This window comes from Pelophylax lessonae (genome assembly GCF_965119305.1).
Source record: "Pelophylax lessonae genome assembly, chromosome: 3".
In the NCBI taxonomy this organism is placed as follows: domain Eukaryota; kingdom Metazoa; phylum Chordata; class Amphibia; order Anura; family Ranidae; genus Pelophylax; species Pelophylax lessonae.
Window position 1 is genome coordinate 590,779,314 of NC_138770.1, and position 24,401 is coordinate 590,803,714.

The window sequence follows — 24,401 nt, forward strand, 5'->3', positions numbered from 1 at the left end:
GGTTGGAATGTGCCTAGACTGCACACAAATTTTCTCGCCCGACAAAATTCTACTTCAGAAGTGATGTCATGTGTTGGTTTGCTTTCTTTGTGTTCTTTCTTCTCTGAGTATGCCCAGACTTGCTCATTAGATTTTTCCCTGTCGAAATCTGTACTGACTGCACGAAAATCGGGCGTGTTTTGACGGCAGACAAAAATTTTATAGCCTGCACACCAGATTTTTTTCGGCCGAAAAGTCGGAGTCGGTTGTCGGAAGCATCATACTAACAAGCCAAAAATCGTCAGATCGGTCGTCGGACGAAAATTCCCTGCCGATTTTTGACGCGTGTGTACGAGGCTTAAGAATGAAGTGAGAAGTGGCAGCTATATTTTTACTGTTTTCTGCACAGTTCATTTGGTCTTATGATTATTCATTCTATATTTATTGTTTGGAGTGTTATGAATTTAGCATGTTGAGGTACATTTATTTATTTTGGAATTAGTGCCCATTTATTCACAGATTTTTATCTTATTGGGTATGTGGTGACACTACAGAAATTGGCAGCTTATTCTCTTATTTACATTTATTGTGATCGCTTTTACTTCACCATTATTTTTCATTTACTTCACTGGTAGTGCATTGGCCTTTATATCTTTATCTGCCAGTACAGCTTTCCTTCAATCTTTTACAAATAATCTCAGTTGCTGGATCAGTAATCTCTTATTACAGCTAAGAGAAAGGCTTAGGACCAATGTACACCTTTTGTGACAAAGCTCAGTTAATTGATAGTATGCTATTTAAAATGTTACAGTCGCTGTTACATTTGCTATGCTACAATGCAGTCTCCCACACAACTATCAGAAAGTGCCCATCTAACGTTGGCAGAATCTTCCAAACATGAACTGTAAGAGGTACTTAAATTGGTATTAAACCCAAAACCAAAAAATTTAATATATTGCAGCTTACTAATCATTAGATGCGGTGGATGCATTTGTTTTCTTTTCTTTTTTTTAGACTTTTCCCCCTCTGCTTTCACCTGGTGATCTGGCTAGTAACACACATTCTGTATTAGAGTCCCCACTGGATGAATGAGTACAGGGGGCACCTTTAGACAGCAGCATTGTCAGTCTGGGGGGGAGGGGAGTGTTAGATGTACTAGCAGATTTAACCAATTGCGTAATGCCCACCGTACATATACCGCGGCAAGGCGGCTGCTCTCTATCATATCACGTACCTAGTACGTGATCTGAAACTTCCCAGTCTGGGGCGTGCAATGCCGCTGGTGATCATACACAGCGGGAGCCCAGTGCTGGGTACTGCGAACTCGATGTCTGCTCGCACCTGCCAACTAGACAGTACACAGGCTATGTAAACAAGGCAGATTGCCATTCTGTCAGAAGAGAAGGTATTCATTATGTGTTCCTGTAAAAGCACCTTCCCACAGTGAGAAAGCACAGGCTAGGCACACAGTTAACCTTTTGATCGCCTGGGATGTTAACCCCTTCCCACCCAGTGTCACCAGTACAGTGACAGTGCATATTTTTAGCACTGACCACTGTATTCCTGTCATTTGGTGTCCAATTTGTCGGCCGCAATATTGCAGTCCCAATATAAGTCGCTGATCGCCACCATTACTTATAAAAAAATAAATAAATAAAATAAAGGTCTCATAGTTTGTAGCCGCTATAACTTTTGTGCAAACCAATCAATATATGCTTATTCGGATTTGCTTCATTTTTTTAATGGGTATGTTTTATAGCAAAAAATAGAAAATATTGTTTTTTTCAAAATTGTCAGTGTTTTTTCATTTATAGCACAAACAAATAAAAATGCAGAGGTGATCAAATACCACCAAAAGAAAGCTATTTGTGGAGAAAAAAAGGTATTTATTTATTTATTTGGATACAGTGTCGCATGACCACGCAATTGTTAAAGTAGTTCAGTGCTGTGTCACAAAAAATGGCCTGGTCATAAAAGGGGGTGGGGGTGGAAATTTTTTGGAGGCAAGTGGTTAAAGTGGAGTTCCACCCATTTTAGTCACTTTAGATGTATGTAATCCCCTTTAAAATGACTTTTACCAATGGAAAGTTTTTTTTTTGCTGCTAGTAAATACCTGATTTTCTGCTTTATTTATCCTCTTCTCACTTTCGGGTCCGGTCGGCGATTACGTCATTCAGCGATTCGCAGTGTGTGCTGGGATTTATCTCAGGGCATGAAATCTCGCATTATTACACAGGAGATGAGCTGCACTGTGTGCTCTGCCCCGCCTCCTCTCAGTGAGCTGTATGTATGTAGTGTATTGAGGCTGTGCTCCGCCCCGCCTCCGCCCCGCCTCCTCTCAGTGAGCGAGGACTGAAAGCATTATATCCTCACTGAGCTCACTGAGAGGAGGCGAGGCGGAGGCGGGGCGGAGCACAGCCTCAATACACTACATACATACAGCTCACTGAGAGGAGGTGGGGCAGAGCACACAGTGCAGCTCATCTCCTGTGTAATAATGTGAGATTTCATGCCATCCCAGCACACACTGCGAATCGCCGAACAGCGTAATTGCCGACCGGACCCGGAAGTGAGAAGAGGATAAATAAAGCAGAAAATCAGGTATTTACTAGCAACAACAAAAAAAAAAAAAACTTTCCATTGGTAAAAGTCGTTTTAAAGGGGATTACATACATCTGTAATCCAATTTATTAAAAATGGGTGGAACTCCACTTTAAATACACAAACTGAAGCCAAACAGCTCACACCTTACAAGCAGTCCTTTTTTTTTTGGGGATAAAGTTTTTACATAAATAAAAGCTGATCATTGAACAGCCCCTCCCTCCTTTTAGTTGCTAGGACTCATAAATGCTGTGGCTCAGATGCCAGTGTGCTGGCAGCTGAGCCGCCCTATTATTGGTTGTTATGGTGCAGGCAGCCAATAATGGTGCAAGACCCAATCACTTGCCTCTCAGCAACCAATGTAGCTGCGTGGCCCATCCACCAGTGTCCTAGCAGCCAAGTAACTCTGCCCTGTATACACAGGGCAACATTACTGAGCTCCACTGAAGACAGAGGGGTTGATTTACTAAATGCAAATAGAGTGTGCACTTTGAAAAGTGCAGTTGCCCTCTGCAAGAGCAGTTGCTCCACAGCTTAGTAAATGAGCAGAATCTCTGCTGACCTCCATCATCCAATCAAAAATGCTGTTTGCTTTATTTTTTATTTTTTTATTTGGGTAGTCTTTGCAAATTGAAGCTTTACCTCATTTACTAAGCTCTAGAGAACAACTGCACTTTGCAAATGGCACAGTCTATTTGCAGTAAATCAACCCCAGAGTGTCTGGTATGGACATTCCAGCCTTAGAGCCTCCCTACCACACTGAGTGCCAACTGAGGCATTTACCTCACGTTGCCTCTTTGGCAACACAATCTGGATATTACCCAAGAGGAGAGTAAATACTAGAACATATCCAACTATGCTTTATTTCTTTTTTTCCCCCACAATTATTACTATTGAAAATAGAGTACTCTCCAATACTTTTGTTTTACACTTTTCTATTTTTCCTGAAAATATATCTCTGGGCCTCGCTTTACTGCTTTATTGCCTATGCTTGATTGTCTGATGTGTTGCAGATGTTTAAATGAATGAATGCAAGAATACAGTTTTGATAGGATGGCTTATCTTGACTCAGCTATTGTAAAATTGCTGTTTTATTGGTTTGTTTTTATGGGATGCCTTTATTAGCGATTTGTAAAGCCAACGCATTAAGCGGTTTTATTTACTGAACAGCTACTAAAAGATAATAAACAACATGCAAAACATTTTTATAGTACTCTGTCACATGAAATGAAGAAATGAAGCCATAATATCGAAAAGTGACCATTTATATTCAGGGGTGAGGCACATGGGTGTAAAAAACATGCTGTGTTCAGATCCATACAGCGTATATTTATTTTATTGTATTCTATGGGCTAATGCACATGGCTGTGTTATACTCAGCAATCTTGCGATTCATTCAGCTGTGTGAATTCAAAGTAGAAATTTCACACATGTACATGCTTATAAACTGGGAATGAAAACCAAAGCAGAGAAATGGAAGAAGAATTTTGCAGATGTAGATGTTTTGTGAACAATTATGCATCTAAACACGTGTAAACTGAAGCACTTTATGGATCAAGGCATATGATTTTTTTTCTTACAGCAAGATCCCTGCATAGATATCAATATTTTTACAGTACAGCCAACCCTCCTGTACAGGGTCCAGGTCCCATGAGTTCAACAAGGGTCCTGAGCACCTGAAAAGCAGAAGGGCCATCTGTGCTGCCTTATCACTGAAACCGATTCTCATGTGGCTCCCTCCCTCTGAAGTGCAGTTGGATGTTTTTCTCCCTCCCACTGGCTTTTAGCTGCTGCAGATGGATGATAGGGTGAGCTACACCCCCCCACCACTCCAATAAAAAACAACCCCCCAAACCCCTGCTGCTCCACTCCCCTTGTTTTCCCCCCCTCTCGCAGTGCTGACAGCTTCTACTCCTTAACCTCCCGCTGGCTGCTGCTGCCGTGCACAGGAGGATTGGGTATGGGATCAAAAGGTGGGGAAGGCAGTAAATATATCATATTTACCAGCCCTTCCTTTCCTGAATAAGCGATCAGTAATGATCACTCCTATGTTTGTTTATAACATAGCATAGTAAACATTGTTTACTATGTACAGAGTGCTTCCTGCCCATTTCTCTGCAGAGCAGCTGAGGCTGCGGATAAAGAGATTGAGGAATGTCCTGTGTCCCTTTCTCTGTCTCAAATGTGAGACATCAGGGGTCTAGACCCCCAACAGGGCTGTTAAAAAAATGAAGGGCTCTTTCACATTTGCTTTGCTCTCTGAAGAGTGCCTCGTATTCACACAGGCATTGAGGAGGCCAAGTGCATTACACACCATTGCTGGGCTCTTCCTGCCTCCGCCATAAAGCAAAGAATCACGCCCATTGCCACTGCAGCTAAAGCTAGTAGTTGGGCCGTGGGGCAATAAAAGCACAGCTTAACTGTGGGGGGGGGGGGGGGTTTGCCCCCTGCCCAACTTCACATCTACACAGGTACTCTGGCTGCGTGAATACATTTTCTGGTTTAACCCTATCCAGCCAAAAAGTGCTGGTCCTTTAAAAGTTTGCATGGCCACAGGCATTACAGCTTCCCAGTAAAAGGATTACTAGGATTGGCTGTTTGAGTGATCACTTGATCAGGAAACTATCCCACCAGCTCCTAATCATAAACAGTGACTGGGATGATGGTGACAGCTTGGTTATAATGCTGAGAGTGCAGAGTGAGCACACTCCCAGCAGAGAACAACTCCTCCTGCTGTATGCATACTGCATATGTGGCAGTTGTGTGTTAAAGCTCATTGCAGTGATGCCACATACACTATACTGGCAAAAGTATTGTGACGCCTGCCTTAACATGCACCTGAACTTTATTGGCATCCCAGTCTTTTTAACAAGAAAAAAATGTTTATTCAAAAGATCTGAGTTACAAGCAGTGTACAAAGCACATTAGGCATTACATTCATAACAAAAGGTATTACCAAGTAAGCAAGCTAATGGAACATCCCAGTTAACAGAATAAATATGAATCATATAATACAGATCAAAACAATAATTTCCATAAGTTTGCTCTGTTATGGAAATAAAAGAGGAGAAATAGGGGAGAAAAGGGAGGGGGGAGGGAAGGGGAGAGGATACTGTGTGGGTCTGGAAGGATAAAAGAGGGGAGGAGAGAGGCGGGCAGAAGGGGGAACAAAGGGTAATACTTAACACAACCCTAAAAAAAAGGGGGGGAGAACCCCTAAGGGTAGGAAGGAGCATAAGTACACAGGGGGTAAATGCAAATCAGGGAACGGCATCTTGACCAGGGGGAGAAACATCAGCACTCGTAGAACCCCAGGCATCTATTCAGTCGAATTACTAATCTAACCCTTGAGTCTGATCTGAAGCGTCTACTGTTAAATGTTTTTGATGCTCAGGATATTGGCCGGTATACCAAAATATTTCTATGTTATGCCACCTTCTATGCGCTGAGGGAGATATTTCTTCATTGAAAAGCTGCTACGCCACCTACGGCATCTACATGGCGCACTGTTTTGAACTCTATTGTACCACCTTACAATAAGATTACTTATCATTTTTGGAACTGCCCAAAAAAATTTGATAAATCCTGACCAGAATTTATCAAATTTTTTCGGGCAGTTCCAAAAATTATAAGTAATCTTATTGTAAGGCGCTAGAATAGAGTTCAAAACAGTGCGCCAGGTAGATGCCTTAGGTGGCGTAGCAGCTTTTCAATGAAGAAATATCTCCCTCAGCGCATAGAAGGTGGCATAACATAGAAATAATTTGGTATACCGGCCTATATCCTGAGCATCAAAAACATTTAACAGTAGACGCATCAGATCAGACTCAAGGGTTAGATTAGTAATTCGACTGAGATCAGCTAGAACCATTGACCAATATGAGTGAAGAATTGGACAAGACCAGACCATATGTAGAAAAGAGACGTTCAGTTCACCACACCTAGGGCAAGATACTGGAGCAGGGGAACTTATAGCCGTTAATCTTTTCGGTGTGAAGAAGGCCCTATGTAAGAACTTAATTTGAAGGAAACAATCCCTAGCAGATATCATGGTAGTTACTTAGGAAGACAAACAGTCCTCCCATTCCTCCTCGATCAAACTGGGTATTTTGTATTGTATTGTATTGTATCATGTCAGGCCTATATGGTTCAGAAACCCTTGAGTCGAATAATCATAACCGGGAAAGACGCCACAAACTGTCCCCCGGGGCGGTAGGCACCTTTAGCTGTAAGGTAAGTGGCGCATGGTTAGAGATACCACAAGGCAGCATGGAGACCTCACAAACCCTGGAAAGAACAGACACCCCAGCATAGACTAAGTCTATGCAGGAAAAGGATTTGTAGGTGGCAGAATACACGTGCTGATGGGGATGATGCTATCTCCATACATCTGTAAAGTTTGAGGCTTCTCCCCAGGCAGCCAACTCAGAGGGGGACGCCTGCCACCGAGGAGAGTACGTCCACCCCAGCATCCGGGACCATATTGAAGTCTCCAAGAATTAGCACATTATCAATAGAATAAGTCACAATTTTAACTATCAACTGATTAGGTATTTTAATGGAAGCTGGAGGAGGCATGAAAAGGCCCACCAGAACCAATTCCAGCCTATCCAACATGGCATGCAGTATAATATAATGGCTGTCCAGGTTCAGCTCCAGTGCCAAAAACCTGAAGAGAAGAGATTTATGGATCAGAATGCTCACCCATCGGAAATAATCGGTGTATGAAGAGTGGTAATGGTGACCCACCCAGGGTTTCTTCAGGATCAAAAGTTTACTCCCCACCAGATGGAGCTCTTGTAAAGGACAGATTTGGGGTTGAGTTAAAAAATTGAAAGACCAGGGATCTGTTCTGGTGTTACAAGGCACAATGGTACAGTTAGCCATAAATCGACAGGCAAGCAAAGCAGGACTTGAGCAGCAGGAAAGGACCTAGGAGTAGAACCCAGACAACCACACATATCTGGTCATACATTGCATGGTAACCCATAGTAGGAAGTATCACACTACTTGTAAAAAGAAGAAACATAGCAAAAATCGGGTAAAAAAACAACAAAACAACCCCAATCGAATCCCCCACCCCACCAACCCCAACCTGCAACATAGGGAGATTTCAGACCCAAACACAAAGAAGGCAGAATCGCCTTATGGAGGGAAATGTGTGCAAAATGACATCCACAGTCCAACAGTCAAACAGCAAATATTTGCCATAGACTTGAGACCTGAATAAAAGTGTGGGTGAAGTCTCCCAGCATTTGCTGGGGGTAGAAAAAGTAGCATCCAAAGAAGGCACATCTGTTAGATGCATAAACATTGTCCATCAGGATAAGAAATGAGGATAACAATCTTAGATCCAGTCGGTGGCAACATAGGATGAGTTAGGAAGTAAAAACAGCAGCACCCACTGAAACATCTTGGGAACAATCATCCAGCTGACAACAGAGTAGGCAATAGACAGAAACTTTACCTACAAAAAACAGACCAGAAGTGTAAAATGAACAGGTCCCGCACATCAGCAGCAGAAGGTAAAGCGCATTCTTCAACATTTTTCAGCACCGGGGTAGTGTGTCAAAAACCAGACAGACAGTTTCACCATCTTCCATGCCTAGCTGGAAAGAGCATACTATATTTTACACCCTTTGTGCGAAGTCTAGCTCTCACTGAATCAAAATACTTTAGCTGCCGCTGCATTTTTACCGAATAGTCTGGAAAGATCAGAAGTTTGGTATTTTCAAAACACAGCTCACCCAGAGCTCTGGCCTCCTTTAACACCAAATCATGATAACGGAAGTGGAGCAATTTAAAAATACAGGCGTGAGGCGGCACTTCCTGGGGCCCCCTATAGTGAAGGGTATACGATGAATAAAAAATGGAGAAAAGCGGGCTGAGGGAAATCACTTTTTCAGAAGCTGCTCAGTAAAAGCGGTAGCATTGGTGCCCTTAGCCGCTTCAGGTAGGCCCAGAATTATTCCGCCAGATAAGGTTTTCTGTATCTTCAGCATGCGCCCTCAGCACCTTCACCCTTATCTTCAAAGTGTGCAGATCAGTATTATGGTCACATACCGTATCCTCAGTCTGAGAGACCGTGAAAGGAGTCAAGATCTTTGCGGTTTAATTTGACATTCCTCTGCAGATGGTTGATTTTATCTGTTAATGTAGATTGGCAGGTGGAAATAGCCAGTGTAATGGCTGCAAGGTCTGCTGCCGTGGCAGGAACTTGATCAGTCTCCTCAGTCTGATTTGCCATTTGAGCAGGGATTGCAGGCAAGCCCACGGCTCTGGCCTGACCAGGGGTGTCAGCTGCTGAGGCCATACGATGGGTAGGAGGCTGATCTCTCCCCCTAGTCATAGCCCGGGGATGACGCTGAGGCAGAGGGTAGCAAGCCAGTCTCCAGAAGTCGCTCTGCACCCGATGGACAGGAGAAAAAGAAGCCGGTCTCTGGAAGCTTGGACACTAGACGTCCTCTACCAGCACCATCTTGGACATGCCCTTCGGCATCCCAGTCTTAGTCCATAGGGTTCAATATTGAGTTGGCCCACCCTTTGCAGCTATAACAGCTTCAACTTATCTGGGAAGGCTGTCCACAAGGTTTAGGAGTGTGTCTATGGGAATGTTTGACCATTCTTCCAGAAGCGGATAGTCTCCACTCGAATTCATCCGAAAGGTGTTCTGTCGGGTTGAAGTCAGGACTCTGTGCGGGCCAGTAAAGTTCCTCCACCCCAAACTCACTCATCCATGTCTTTATGGACCTTGCCTTGTGCACTGGTGTGCAGTCATGTTGGAATGGGAAGGGGCCATCCCCAAACTGTTTCCACAAAGTTGGGAGCATGAAATTGTCAAAAATGTCTTGGTATGATGATGCCTTAAGAGTTCCCTTCACAGGAACTAAGAAGCCAAGCCCAACCCCTGAAAAACAACCCCACATCATATTCCCCCCTCCACCAAATGATTTGGACCAGTGCACAAAGCAAGGTCCATAAAGACATGGATGAGTGAGTTTTGGATGGAGAACTTGACTGGCCTGAAAAGAGTCCTGACCTCAACCCGATAGAACACCTTTGGGATGAATTAGAGCGGAGACTGCAATTCAGACCTACTTGTCCAACATCAGTGCCTGACTTCACAAATGCACTTCTGGAACAAACATTCCCAAAGACACACTTCTAAATCTTTTGCACAGTCTTCCTAGAAGAGCTTGTGTGTCTATTGTGGTTGTTAATGACATTTTGGTTAGGGTGAAACTTTTAGTGGAACAAAACTGCTGTTATAAAATGTAGACACTTATAGGTGCCTGCACATACCCATAGCCTCCAAAGGCCTTCACCAATGCAAATTCTGGGCTATTCTCACAGACAAACCTTCAGCACTACCTGGCGTTTTACAGATCACATACAGTAAAGCAAAAAAGGCCAGGGACAGTTAGGTGACCAAACTATGCTGCTTAACTGTAGCAAAAACAAAATCAAGTCACAAGGACTTGATCACAGAAATACAAATGCTTTGTTAGATAAGAGAACTTAAATATATGTATTTAACTTCATAATTGGTGTATCTAATATAAGACAGACATAATGTGCATTCAATGCATAAACTTTTTCTCATAAATTAAGTGAATGCATAAAAAATGAAAATAAAAACATATTATTATTATACAGGATTTATATAGCGCCAACAGTTTGCGCAGCGCTTTACAATGTGAGGGAAGACAATACAGTTACAATACAATTAAAAACAGGAGGAACTAGAGGGCCCTGCTCGTTAGAGCTTACATTCTAGAAATCTATATTTCAGGAGTGACCAATATCACAGGAATTCTAAATTTCAGCCAAATCATATTATTATGGAGCAAATATCAAAGAGCTCACTTGAGTGACTGCTTAAAAAAAATAAGAATAGCAATAATGGTTGCAATAAAATGAATGATAACAATTTTAAAAGAAACTGCAGTTCACAAGTTCTTCCAATGAAAGAGATTTGTAAAGGGCATTAACACCTTAAATGTACCCAGGTGCAAAAAAAGGGGGGCACTGGTGCAAATGACAAAATAAAAACGGGGCCACACCCTGAAATGCATAAACACGCCCATCATCATCACACTTGACATCATCATGGCCATTTTGAGGGCCTGCCACACTTCCCTGCTGTCCACATACAACCCAAGCTGTTTGTAAGTGAGGGATTTTGGGTGGTCTATGTCCCCCCTCCCTCCCCTATCTATGTTGGTATTTTACCACACATATTTCTATATTCTTTGCAGATATGCATCACTTTTTTTCTCCTGATGAAGTGGCGATTTTTTTGGTCCACGATACACGTCGAGCTTATTGATGATATGACTTCAACACTAAGTGTCTACTATTTGTATACTCCATGGAATGTTTATATGTTGGTTTTTATTAACCTGGACTTGAACACCACTTACCAGCTCTTATGTCTACTGAGTTATTTTATTCTGTAATATATTATGTCTTTACCAATTCGTACACCAATAAATGTTAATGTATATCCCTGCCAGCTTTGTCCTGCCTCTCATCCAAAGTCCCAAACTATTTTTCTGCATATTAGGGATGGAGACGCATGGCGATCCCCCCCTGCATTTCATTTAAAGTCCCAAAATTCCTCCTTTTTTTGTATATTGCTGTCCACAGTGGTTGTTATCCATGTGATATACACACCCAGTCTGCTGCTCCTGCTGGCTCTTTCTGGTGTTCCCCTGGTCAACTTCCTGGTTCCAAGCACCTTACATTACATCCAGGCGGAGGGGCTTGCTCACCATTGACCAGCTGGAAGGTTACCACCTGCTGGAGACCTATTGATATGCTTTTTAAACATGCATATTTATTTATTTTATCAATGGGTTTTAATAAATGCTATACTTAGGTGGTGGCGCTTTTCTCTCCTCCTTTTTTCTGATTATACAAATTATTCCAATGCATGGATTAAAAAAGAAAAAAAAAAAAACAGAAGAAAGTAAAATGTATTTACCATACCTTTAGGGAAAAACTCTGCCAATTTCTTTCTGTAGATTTTGTCATCAATCTCCAAAAATACACAGAATATTATGCGGTCTATCTGCAAGACACAAGAGCAAAATAAAATTAACACGGATAATTTTTAAATTAGTCCTAATGAGCTGAAGTTGAAATTGACAATATATTTCACATGACACCTTAAAAAACATTTGTATCATCAGCATAAAAAGAAATGGAATAAATAATCCCTCGCTGACAGTTCTTTAAATACATTTCTATACAATTCCTGCTTGGCCAGCATTTCTCATATCATATACAGTATAATTATTTGCACAATTCTAATCAAACCAGCACAGGAAGGCAATGCTATATGTTTTCCTGACAAATGCACAGAACGAATATACAATAAATAATTAATGCAAATGCTGTAAGCACATTTAAAGCATTTTGTTAATTTATGGGGTATTATTTTTAAATTCTCGCCAGCACTTTAGATATTTCTGTGGCACAAGTGAAAACATGTAGATTCAGTTCGAGTAAAGTACATTTGGAAATACAGCCTCCATTAGGAACTCGGAGAATAAGCAATTCAAAGTATGGCATCATATTTATCAATTTTTTTCATTTTTAACATCTTCCTTTTTTAATATATCCGAACAAATGTTAGCAATATTTCACAAATTCTCCAGCAGGGAATAACAAAAATATCTCCTTAATAGCTTTTGCAATTGAATGACTGGAGGATAGAGAAAAGCAGAGTCCACAGAAAGGAAATTGTTGCTTAGGTTATGCTTTGCTGAAGCAAAAAAAGTTCAGGTATAAAGCATAAATCCACACTTATATTTATCTAACCTAATCATTCAAAGAGTGAATCTTTGGAAACCTTGCACCATGTTCCCTGCACCTGAGCTCTCAGTCTAACTTGTCTGCCATGGCAAGATGAAGACGAAAGAGTCCATGGTAGAAAGGGAAGTGGATATGGGAACTGCTTTGTGGAGTATCCTAGAGCTTTAACATGCACATGTGATCTGTTACTGAATTCCAGCTGCAGTCCAAAATGAATAAGTCTTATGATCACCATGCACATAACAGAACCAAACTTTAACATAATATTCATTTAGATAAAAAGAAGATCTTTATTGTAATAGAGCCTATCTAAAAAAAAAATTCAAATGATGTGCAAATGGAGTTTAAATCCTAATGAATTTACCCAATTATGTGTTTGGTCAGTAGCAGATGTACTTAGATTTTAAATAGTGATCCCAGTGTCACAGTCAGGTATCAGGTTCGGAGATCAGTAACAATAGCAGTAGAGAGGCTCCCAAAGACCAGCTGGATAAGTACACAAGCAGGTAATTCTGGAGGATGACGCAGGCCCACCTGAGGTGCGGGGTTTAAGTACTAGCCAGCATTCACCAGCGTTCCTGATGGATTTTGTGGGTTTTGCTGCATGGTCACACACTTCAAGATCGCCTCACCAGGAGTTGAACAAGCCGGGGTCCAGTAGCAAATATAGCAGGTAGGGATCAAGGAGAAGCGTAGTCAGTAAACAAGCCAAAGGTCGGTACCAAGTGGTTGCAGGTTTTAGAGCAAATGTAAGCTTAGTTGAAGAACAAGCCAAAGGTCAGTAACCACCAGTGGTAGTGGGGATAAGGACAGCTGAGGTACACAAAGGAGCAAGATATTGGCTGGAGGGAGCACAATAATCTGGCAAACAGGATAGTGCAAAGGCATGGCCTAAATAGGCAGCTCATGAGAGGAGCAAGGATTTAAAGGTTCACCAGCTACAAGGTACAAGCACTGCTGTATTTTGGCCTAGGCCGACAAGGCCTAGGCCTAGGGCGGCACTTTGCGGGGGGCGGCAAAAAAGCCGACCCCCGCATGAAAAAAAAAAACCTGATCCGTTCTGTGAGTCCCGTCTGCTTGTCTGCTCCTGCCGCCTCTTTTACACACACAGTCTCCGGCTTTCGGCAGTGAAGGGGCGTACGAACTTGCTAGGGAGGGAGGCGTACAAACTTGCTAGGGAGGGAGGCGTACAAACTTGCTAGGGAGGGAGGCGTACAAACTTGCTAGGGAGGGAGGCGTACGAACTTGCTAGGGAGGGAGGCGTACAAACTTGCTAGGGAGGGAGGCGTACAAACTTGCTAGGGAGGGAGGCATACAAACTTGCTAGGGAGGGAGGCGTACGAACTTGCTAGGGAGGGAGGGACTGGCACCCCCATAGAGCGGCCAGTGACTGGCCAGATCGGCTGCACTTAATTCAGTGGGTGGGGCGGAGCCTGTAGCTCCGCCTACCCTCCTCCGCACGGCATGTAAGGGATACTAACTTCTCCCCAGGGCAGGTCTATGTAGGAGGAGAGAGAGGAGGACAAGGGAACCCCCAGGACATCCGACAGCAGGTAGGTAGGAATCCCAATTTTAGGTTATCACTGCTATGGCTACAAATAATAATTTCATTTAAACTTTGCAGTACATGAACTTTCACTGCATGTGAACTGTTAAATGAGTTTGCATTAGTTTCAGCATGTGCAACCTGCTCCATGCATGCTGAAACCAATAGAAATGCATTTAACAGTTCACATGCAGTGAAAGTTCATGTACTGCAAACTGCTACAAGCTTTAACCACTTCTGGACCGGAATATTTTCCCCCTTAATGACCAGGCCACTTTTTGTAATTCAGGACTGCGTTACTTTAACTGACATTTGTTCAGTTGTGCGACTCTGTACGCTAAAAAAATTGATGTCCTTTTTTTCCCACAAAAAGCTTTCTTGGCGGTATTTGATCACCTGTGCGATTTATATTTATTACGCTATAAACAAAAAAAGAGCAACACATTTTTTTCACATTCTGCTATATCACATTCCCCCCAAAAAAAATTAAAAATCAAAAGGTCTCATCCTTTTAGGCCAATTTGTATTCTGCTACATATTTTTGGTAAAAAAAATCCCAATAAGCGTATTTGTATTGGTTTGCACAAAACTTATCGTGTCTACAAACTAGGAGAAAGATTTATGTCATTTTTATTTATTTCATTTTTTTTACTAGTAATGGCGGTGATCAGCGATATTTAGCGGGACTGCGACATTGCGGCGGACAGATCGGAGCCCTAACTGACATTTTTGACACTTTTGGGGGGACCAGTGACATTACTACAGTAATCAGTGCTAAAAATATGCACTGTTACTGTAATATTGACACTGGCAGGGAAGGGGTCAATACTGTGGGTGATCAAAGGGTTAAGTGTGAGCCTAGGGGGTGTTTTCTAACTGTATGGGGGATGGGACCTGTGATCCTAAGTAGGTGGATCACAGGGGCTCTATGATCATTCCAGAGAGGAGAACGGTCAGCTGTGTTTACAACAGCTGACCATCGTTCTCTCTCAACGGGAAGCGATCGCGGGTGCCCAGCGACAACTGCGACCGCTGGCCCTGTGGAGTGGCATCCCCGCTGCCTAGTGAGGGCAGGAACGCGCGCTTACCCCCAACAGCGATCCTATGAACCAATGTACCCATACGTTGGTTCGCGCAGCCGAGCCAGCCTTCCGCAGTAATTCTGCGGAAGGCAGTCAGCAAGTGGTTGACCACTTGCCGACCGCCCGCTGCAGTTTTACTGCGGCATGTTGGCTCGGCTGCGTGAAACAGGAAGGGGTGTGGCATTTACATGAAGGGGTGGGTCGTAGTTAAATTAGGGGGTGCACGAATTTAGTCTGGCCTAGGGCAGCACAAAACCTAAATACACCACTGGGTACAAGACAAGATTATCCAAGGGTTCAGACAGGATGCTGTCCAGTATCTGAGTAGGCTCAGCAAGCAGAGCAATTGCCGTACGCAGCAGAAGTCGTGGGTTTAAATACCAGTCCTGACACCCACACGGCTGATGAAATAAATCAGTGAGCTTTTCAAAGATAACTCCACTTTTCTTTAAAACAACGATTGTATATATGATTGCATACAAAGCATTTTGTAATTTGTGGCTAATAAAAAATATATTTTTGTTTTAATCTACAGCTATAGTTTTCTGAACTACACAAAATATGCAAATAATCAAATTGTTTGTAACCATTAGGGTTGAGCGGACACCTAGATGTCCGTGTTCGACGGGTTCGGCCGAACTTTAAAAAAAAGTCCGGGTCCGTGTCCTGGACTTTTACCGAACTTTTCCCGGACACCGAACCCCATTGAAGTCAATGGGGACCCGAACTTTAAGGCACTAAAATGGCTCTAAAACACCAAAGGAAAGGGCTAGAGTGCTGCAAATGGCAGCAAAACGCAATTAAGAGCATGGCAAGTGCTCTGCAAACAAATGTGGATAGGGAAATAACTTAAAACAAAAAAAAAAACAGAAAAATAAAACAATGTTCTTCTTCATCTCTGAAGGACGAGGCCCATATGGAGTAGGAGGGAGGTTGAGGTGGTGGTGGATGTGGCGGTGACATAGGCATGCGCACAGGGTGTGCCGGGTGTGCCTGGGCACACCCTAATCACCTAGGGCACATAGCATTGCCAGTGAGGAGATGGGAAAGATCTCCCTCGGACCTGCTCTGCTCTATTTCTCTTTGCCTACAGGTACATGGCCCCGATACATTACTCTCCCTGCTGGCAAACACATGCATGTGTATTTCAACTTTGGGGTGCACACCTTAATGCAATAGGCTGCGCACACCTATGGGCGGTGTAGGTGGAAGCGGTGGTGGAGGAGGACCAGGGCCGGATTAAGAGCATCATGGGCTTGGTGCTGAGGATTTTGAAGGGCCTTAAGGGCCGTGCCTTGCCATGCACCCAGAGGAGGAAGGGTGCAGCCATGCATGCCTAATTCAACATAGGATGCTGTCTCTGAAGCCCATAAACACATCCATGCATCGGCAACTGTCCCTCCTTGTCCGGCCTTCGCGCTGTGTGGGGAGGTTCTGAGGGTGCTGCCTGGGGAAGCGAGCATAGAAGCCAGACTTCTGTGTTTACAAGTGACAGAAGAGCGGTAACAGTGAATATGGCCAACCTGGGGCCTATATAAAAGGTAGGGGCCTGGAGCTGCAGCTCCAATAGCCCCTACATTAATCTGGCCCTGAGGAGGAGGACGAGGTAGCCAACACTGCTTCTTTTCACAAATTTTAAATGAGGGTACACCCCAAAAGAGTGAGAAAGAGCAAAAATGGAACAATGGGTGGGTAAGGTCGGTATCCATTGCTATTCTGCATAAGGTACGGAAAAGCCCCGTGGGATCCATGCCTGGTTCATTTTAATGAACGTGAGCTTGTCCACATTGTCTCTGGACAGGCGGCTGCGCTTGTCTGTTATAACGCCCCCAGCCGTGCTAAATACCCGTTCAGATAATACACTGGCTGCAGGGCACGCCAGCACCTCCAAGGCGTAAAGGGCAAGCTCAGGCCATGTGCCCAATTTGGAGACCCAGAAGTTGAAGGGGGCAGACCCCTCATTCACTACATGTAGGCGTGTGCACACATACTGCTCCACCATGTTGGTAAAATGCTGCCTCCTGCTAAGACGTTCCATCTGAGCTGCTGGTGCTGCTGTTTGTTGTGGCGTGCTGACAAAGCTTTTCCACATTTCGGCCATGCTAACCCTGCCTTCTGAGGTGCTGGCGGTGCCCTGGTTGCGTTGGCGACCTCCTCCTCCTCCTCCTCTGCCTTGTGCTTCCACTGCGGCCCCGCTGTCAGATGGGAATGCCAGCAGCATGGCGTCTACCAGCGTGCGCTTGTACTCGCGCATCTTGCGATCGCGCTCCAGTGAGTGAATTAAGGACGGTACGTTGTCCTTGTAACGGGGATCCAGAAGCGTGGCCACCCAGTAATCAGCACAAGTTAGAATGTGGGCAACTCGGCGGTCGTTGTGGAGACACTGCAGCATGTAATCGCTCATGTGTGCCAGGCTGCCCAGAGGCAACGAAAGGCTGTCCTCTGTGGGAGGTGTATCGTCCGTGTCCTCTGTATCCCCCCAGCCACGCACCAGTGATGGCCATGAGCTGGCCTGGGTGCCACCCTGCTGTGAACATGGTTCCATCTCCTCCTCCAGCTCCTCCTCCTCCTCATCCTCCTCATCCTCCAGAACTGTGCCCCTGCTGGACAATTGTGTCCCTGGCGTTTGTGTGTGCAGGAACCCACCCTCGGAGCCCCTTGCGAATGACTGCCCTGAAAGCCTTGGAAATGTTACCTCTTCATCCTCCTCCTCCTCCTCCTCATCCTGTGCCACATCCTCTTCCATCATCGCCCGAATTGTTTTTGCAAGGAGGCATAGAAGTGGGATAGTTAAGCTGAGAACGGCGTCATTGCCACTGGCCATGTTGGTGGAGTACTCAAAACAGCGTAACAAGGCACACAGGTCTCGCATGGAGGCCCAGTTATTGGTGGTGAAGTGGTGCTGTTCCGCAGAGCGACTCACACGTGCGTGCTGCAGCTGAAACTCCACTATGGCCTGCTGCTGCTCGCACAGTCTTTCCAGCATGTGCATGGTGGAGTTCCACCTTGTGGGCACGTCACATATGAGGCGGTGAGCGGGAACGCCGAAGTTACGCTGCAGCGCTGCCAGGCGAGCAGCAGCAGGGTGAGAACGCCGAAAGTGCGCACAAACGGCCCGCACTTTCTGCAGCAGCTCTGACATATCGGGGTAGTTTTTAAGGAACCTCTGCACCACCAAATTCAGCACATGCGCCAGGCAAGGGATGTGCGTCAAACCGGCTAGGCCCAGAGCTGCTATGAGATTTCGCCCGTTATCGCACACCACCAGGCCGGGCTTGAGGCTCGCTGGCAGCAACCACTCATTTGTCTGCTGTTCCATGCTCCTCCACAACTCCTGCGCGGTGTGTGGTTTGTCCCCCAAACAGGCAAGTTGTAAAACTGCCTGCTGTCGTTTACCCCTGGCCGTGCTGAAGTTGGTGGTGAAGGTGTTACGCTGTCCGGATGAGGAGGCGGTAGAGGATGAGGAAGCGGACTAGGAGGAGTTAGGAACAGGAGGCAAACTGAAGCGCCCTGCAATCCTTGGTGGTGGAAGGACATGCGCCAAATTGCTATCCGCCTCAGGCCCATCCGCCACTGCATTTACCCAGTGTGCCATTAGGGAGATATAACGCCCCTGACCGTGCTTACTGGTCCACGTATCGGTAGTTAGGTGGACCTTGGCACAGATGGCGTTGCACAGTGCACACCTGATTTTTTCCCCCACTTGGTTGTGCAGGGAAGGGATGGCTTGCCTGGAAAAGTAGTGGCGGCTGGGCACGACGTACTGTGGGACAGCCACCGACATAAGGTTTTTAAAACTGTGCGTCTCCACCAGATGGAATGACAGCATTTCAAAGGCCAATAATTTTGAAATGCTGGCATTCAGGGCCAGGGATCGCGGGTGGGTAGGGGGGTACTTCCTCTTCCTCTCAAGTGTTTGGGAGATGGAAAGCTGAACGCTTCCACGGGACATTGTGGAGATGGTTGTTGGTGACCCAGGTGGTGGTGTTGCTGACAGATCGTCTGTTTGCGGGGTGGCAGGTGCCGGTATCACTACAGATGTGGCTGGAGCGGCCGAGACTGCAGCAGAAGAGGAAGCAGGATGAGCCAGAGACGTTTCTTGGTTTTGAAGGTGTGTACTTCACTGCAGCTCGTGCTTTGCACTTAAGATGCCTGATCATGCAGGTTGTGCTCAGGTTGAGAAGGTTTATGCCTCGCTTCAAGCTCTGATTGCACAGGGTGCAAACCACTCATGTCCTGTCATCAGCACATTTTCTAAAGAACTTCCACGCTAGAGAACTCCTTTGAGCTGACTTTGGTGCGCTCGTTCCCTTGCTGCGTTGGGCAGTAGCGGGCGTAGTGTCTAGGGCACGGCCGCTCCGCTTCTGCACCCTGCTCCCTCTTCTGCTGTGCTGGTTGCTCTGTGCGACCACCGCCTCTTCCTCCAAACTACTCAGGTCACCTGCATGACGTTCATTCCATGTGGGGTCGAGGACCTCATCGTCCTCCACATCATCTTCCACCCAGTCTTCACCCCTGCCCTCCTTGTCGGTCTCCACAATGCTGAACGCCGCAGCAGTTGGCACCTGCGTTTCGTCATCATCGGAGACGTGCTGCGATGATCCTTGCATGTACTCATCTTGAGAAATAAGTGGTTGGGCATCGCTGCACTCAATCTCTTCCACTTCTGGGGCAGGGCTAGGTGGATGGCCCTGGGAAACCCTGCTGACAGAGTCATCAAAAAGAAGAAGAGACTGCTGTATGGCTTGGGGCTCAGACTGCTTGCCTGATTTGCAAGGGGGTGAGGTGAAAGACGGTTGGACATCGGCTGCAGGTGCCAACTGTGACCTTTCTGCAGTAGACTGGGTGGGAGACAATGTGAAGGAACTGGAGGCACTGTCAGCAGCAAACCAATCTACTATCGCCTCCACTTGTTCTGGCCTCATCACTTCTAGGGGCGTATGATGCCCTACCAAATACTGATGCAGGTTCTGTCGCCTACTCACACTTGAGGAAGGTGTTTCACTTGTGCGTGTAGCTGGCACAGATCGACCACGTCCTCTCCTTGCAACAGGAGCTCTACCAGCAGCGCCACGGCCCTTATTTGACGGTCTCCTCATATTTCTGTAATTTAAGATCTTGCCCTAGAAAGGTTTTTATTGAATAGCGGAATAGGAAATATGATCCAAAAAAGTGTATGTATCTCGCACGTACAAAACCACACTAGGCCCCAATTACTATTGTTTGTACCCCTAAAAGGATGGTTGAGCAGTAGGAGGAGGAGTATGGAACAGGCAGCACCCTCAAATCTTCAGAAGTATGAGATGAACCCCAAAAACTTGGAAAGGTGGATCTCACACGTACCGACACAGACTATCACGCAATTTAATTGATCCCCAAAGGATTTAATTGAATAGCGGAATAGAAAATATGATCAAAAAGAAAGTGTATGTATCTCACACGTACACCACCACACTAGGCCCCAATTACTATTGTTTGCACCCCTAAAAGGATGGTTGAGCAGTAGGAGGAGGAGTATGGAACAGGCAGCACCCTCAAATCTTCAGAAGTATGAGATGAACCCCAAAAACTTGGAAAGGTGGATCTCACACGTACCGACACAGACTATCACGCAATTTAATTGATCCCCAAAGGTTTTAATTGAATAGCGGAATAGAAAATATGATCAAAAAGAAAGTGTATGTATCTCACACGTACACCACCACACTAGGCCCCAATTACTATTGTTTGTACCCCTAAAAGGATGGTTGAGCAGTAGGAGGAGGAGTATGGAACAGGCAGCACCCTCAAATCTTCAGAAGTATGAGATGAACCCCAAAAACTTGGAAAGGTGGATCTCACACGTACCGACACAGACTATCACGCAATTTAATTGATCCCCAAAGGTTTTAATTGAATAGCGGAATAGAAAATATGATCAAAAAGAAAGTGTATGTATCTCACACGTACACCACCACACTAGGCCCCAATTACTATTGTTTGTACCCCTAAAAGGATGGTTGAGCAGTAGGAGGAGGAGTATGGAACAGGCAGCACCCTCAAATCTTCAGAAGTATGAGATTGTGTTCACTGTACCCCACAAAGATTGAGTTCACTGCACCCCACAAAGATTGTGTTCACTGCACCTCAAAAAGGATTTTGTTCACTGCACCCCACTAAGATTGTGTTCACTGCACCCTAAAAGGATTTTGTTCACTGCACCCCAAAAAGATTGTGTTCACTGTACCCCCCAAAGATTGTGTTCACTGCACCCCACAAAGATTTTGTTCCCTGTACCCCACAAAGATTGTGTTCACTGCACCCCACAAAGGATTTTGTTCACTGCACCCCAAAAAGATTGTGTTCACTGCACCCCAAAAAGGATGTTGTTCACTGCACCCCAAAAAGGATTTTGTTCACTGCACCCCAAAAAGATTGTGTTCACTGCACCCCACAAAGATTGTGTTCACTGCACCCCACAAAGGATTTTGTTCACTGCACCCCAAAAAGATTGTGTTCACTGTACCCCCCAAAGATTGTGTTCACTGCACCCCACAAAGGATTTTGTTCACTGCACCCCAAAAAGATTGTGTTCACTGTACCCCACAAAGATTCTGTTCACTGTACCCCACAAAGATTGTGTTCACTGCACCCCACAAAGGATTGTGTTCACTGCACCCCAAAAAGATTGTGTTCACTGCACCCCAAAAAGGATGTTGTTCACTGCACCCCAAAAAGGATTTTGTTCACTGCACCCCAAAAAGATTGTGTTCACTGCACCCCACAAAGATTGTGTTCACTGCACCCCACAAAGGATTTTGTTCACTGCACCCCAAAAAGATTGTGTTCACTGTACCCCCCAAAGATTGTGTTCACTGCACCCCACAAAGATTCTGTTCACTGTACCCCACAAAGATTGTGTTCACTGCACCCCACAAAGGATTTTGTTCACTGCACCCCAAAAAGATTGTGTTCACTGCACCCCAAAAAGGATTTTGTTCACTGCACCCCAAAAAGGATGTTCACTGCACCCCAAAAAGGATTTTGTTCACTGCACCCCAAAAAGATTGTGTTCACTGCACCCCACAAAGATTGTGTTCACTGCACCCCACAAAGGATTTTGTTCACTGCACCCCAAAAAGATTGTGTTCACTGCACCCCAAAAAGGATTTTGTTCACTGCACCCCAAAAAGGATGTGTTTCACTGCACCCCAAAAAGGATTTTGTTCACTCCACCCCAAAAAGATTGTGTTCACTGCACCCCACAAAGATTGTGTTCACTGTACCCCAAAAAGGATTTTGTTCACTGCACCCCAAAAAGATTGTGTTCACTGCACCCCACAAAGGATTTTGTTCACTGCACCCCAAAAAGATTGTGTTCACTGTACCCCCCAAAGATTGTGTTCACTGCACCCCACAAAGATTCTGTTCACTGTACCCCACAAAGATTGTGTTCACTGCACCCTAAAAGGATTTTGTTCACTGCACCCCAAAAAGGATGTTGTTCACTGCACCCCAAAAAGGATTTTGTTCACTGCACCCCAAAAAGATTGTGTTCACTGCACCCCACAAAGATTGTGTTCACTGCACCCCACAAAGGATTTTGTTCACTGCACCCCAAAAAGATTGTGTTCACTGTACCCCACAAAGATTGTGTTCACTGCACCCCACAAAGGATTTTGTTCACTGCACCCCAAAAAGATTGTGTTCACTGCACCCCAAAAAGGATGTTGTTCACTGCACCCCAAAAAGGATTTTGTTCACTGCACCCCAAAAATATTTTGTTCACTGCACCCCAAAAAGGACGTTGTTCACTGCACCCCAAAAAGATTGTGTTCACTGCAGCCCAAAAAGATTGTGTTCACTGCAGCTCACACACAGAAAAATGGATGTGGATCACTGACACCTGCTTATCTCCTATCCCACACCACACAGCAATATCGATTGTAGTTTGTAGAACACAGTTTCCCTAAAATTCAGCAGCAGCAGCCTCTCCCTAACAGGATTGAGAAGAGATCGTAGATCAGGATTGAGTGCAGAGTCACCCCACCCCCCACACAGCAATATCGATTGTACTTTGTAGAAGACACTGACCCTATAATTCAGCAGACTCTATCCCTAAAATGCCTACAACTCGCCCTGCCTAAACACTCCGACCTGTCCCTCAATTCTATCCGGACACAAATGGTTTTTTCCTGCCTGTCTTTCCCTAATCAGCAGCCAGCACGTTGATGTGTGCTCTGTCCCTGATCTAAGCAGCAGAATGAAGACGCTGCGGCTGCCTGGAACTTATAAAGACTTGGTCACATGCTTCAGGCGGCCGATCACAGCTACTGAGACATTTGCAGGCATGGCTGGGATGGCTTAAGGCACACCAGTTAAACGATTGTTGATTGGCTGTTGAAAGCCCGCCATGAAAAGAGCGCCAAAGCATGCAAAACCCGGAAATAAAACGAGCGAACACGGATTTTTACCCGAACATACAGTAAAGTGTCCGTGTCCGTGTTCGGGTACAAAAAATCCAATTATTCGGTAAGAACACGAATAATACAGTCCGTGTTCGCTCAACACTAGTAACCATGGAAACAAAGGCAAAGGTCTGTATGCTGCTTGTGTATACAACTCCCACAGATAACAACCACCTGCCTATTCGATTGGTGGTCTGCCTTTCCCTGTAGCCTTTTTTTCTATTATAATATGCTTATGTAATTTAACAGGTATACCCTTCCATTCAGCACTGAACAAGGAAGTAACTGCAAGACATTAATTGACTCTATAGGGTTGGTTTGCTTAAGTCAAATATGTTCCCTTTGCAAAAGAATTTTCCCAATGATTAGTGAATGAGGAAAGGTTTTGCTGACTTCCATCATCCAATCATGTGACATTTTTCCTTGCACATGAATGGGTATTGTTTGCAAGACCACATTTACTAAGCTAAGGGAAAATTCAATTTGCAAAGAAAACAGCTTTTTGCCTTTACCAAATCAACCCCTATGTGCATTTTTTAACAGAAGGAGTAGCAGGTAGCAAATGTTTATAATTAACCAGGTGAGGGTTGTTTTGACTTAAAGCGGAACTTCACTCAACAATTCTCTACCTGAAAGGAAGTTCCGTTTATTTGGGGGGAGCGAGTACCATTTTTGACAGTATTCGTTCGTGACATCACTTGTCCTGCACCTTTCCTCATTGGCAGTCAGACACATTACACAACTCAAGAGGCTGCAAGATCAGTCTCCCTACGGTGCATGATTCCACGCTTGCTTAGTGGGGAGCCAGCTGTAATTCATCAGCAAGTCACAATCAACTCCTGAATCCAAGATGGCCGCATTGGGGACTTGCAGAAGTGAGAAAAAATGGCTGTTGGAAGACAATGCTGGAATACATGGACTGGTAAG

The 24,401-nt window shown here is 44.9% G+C and overlaps 1 protein-coding gene across 1 annotated transcript in view; it reads right to left on the reverse strand.

The window, feature by feature from the left end:
- The window catches only part of MACROD2 (mono-ADP ribosylhydrolase 2), a gene marked incomplete at its 3' end in the record, with an annotated part of 3,247,744 nt that overhangs the window by 270,361 nt on the left and 2,952,982 nt on the right, over positions 1-24,401 (reverse strand). The window contains 1 exon segment of the mRNA XM_082250969.1: positions 11,572-11,653. Coding sequence (XP_082107095.1) covers positions 11,572-11,653 — 82 coding nt within the window.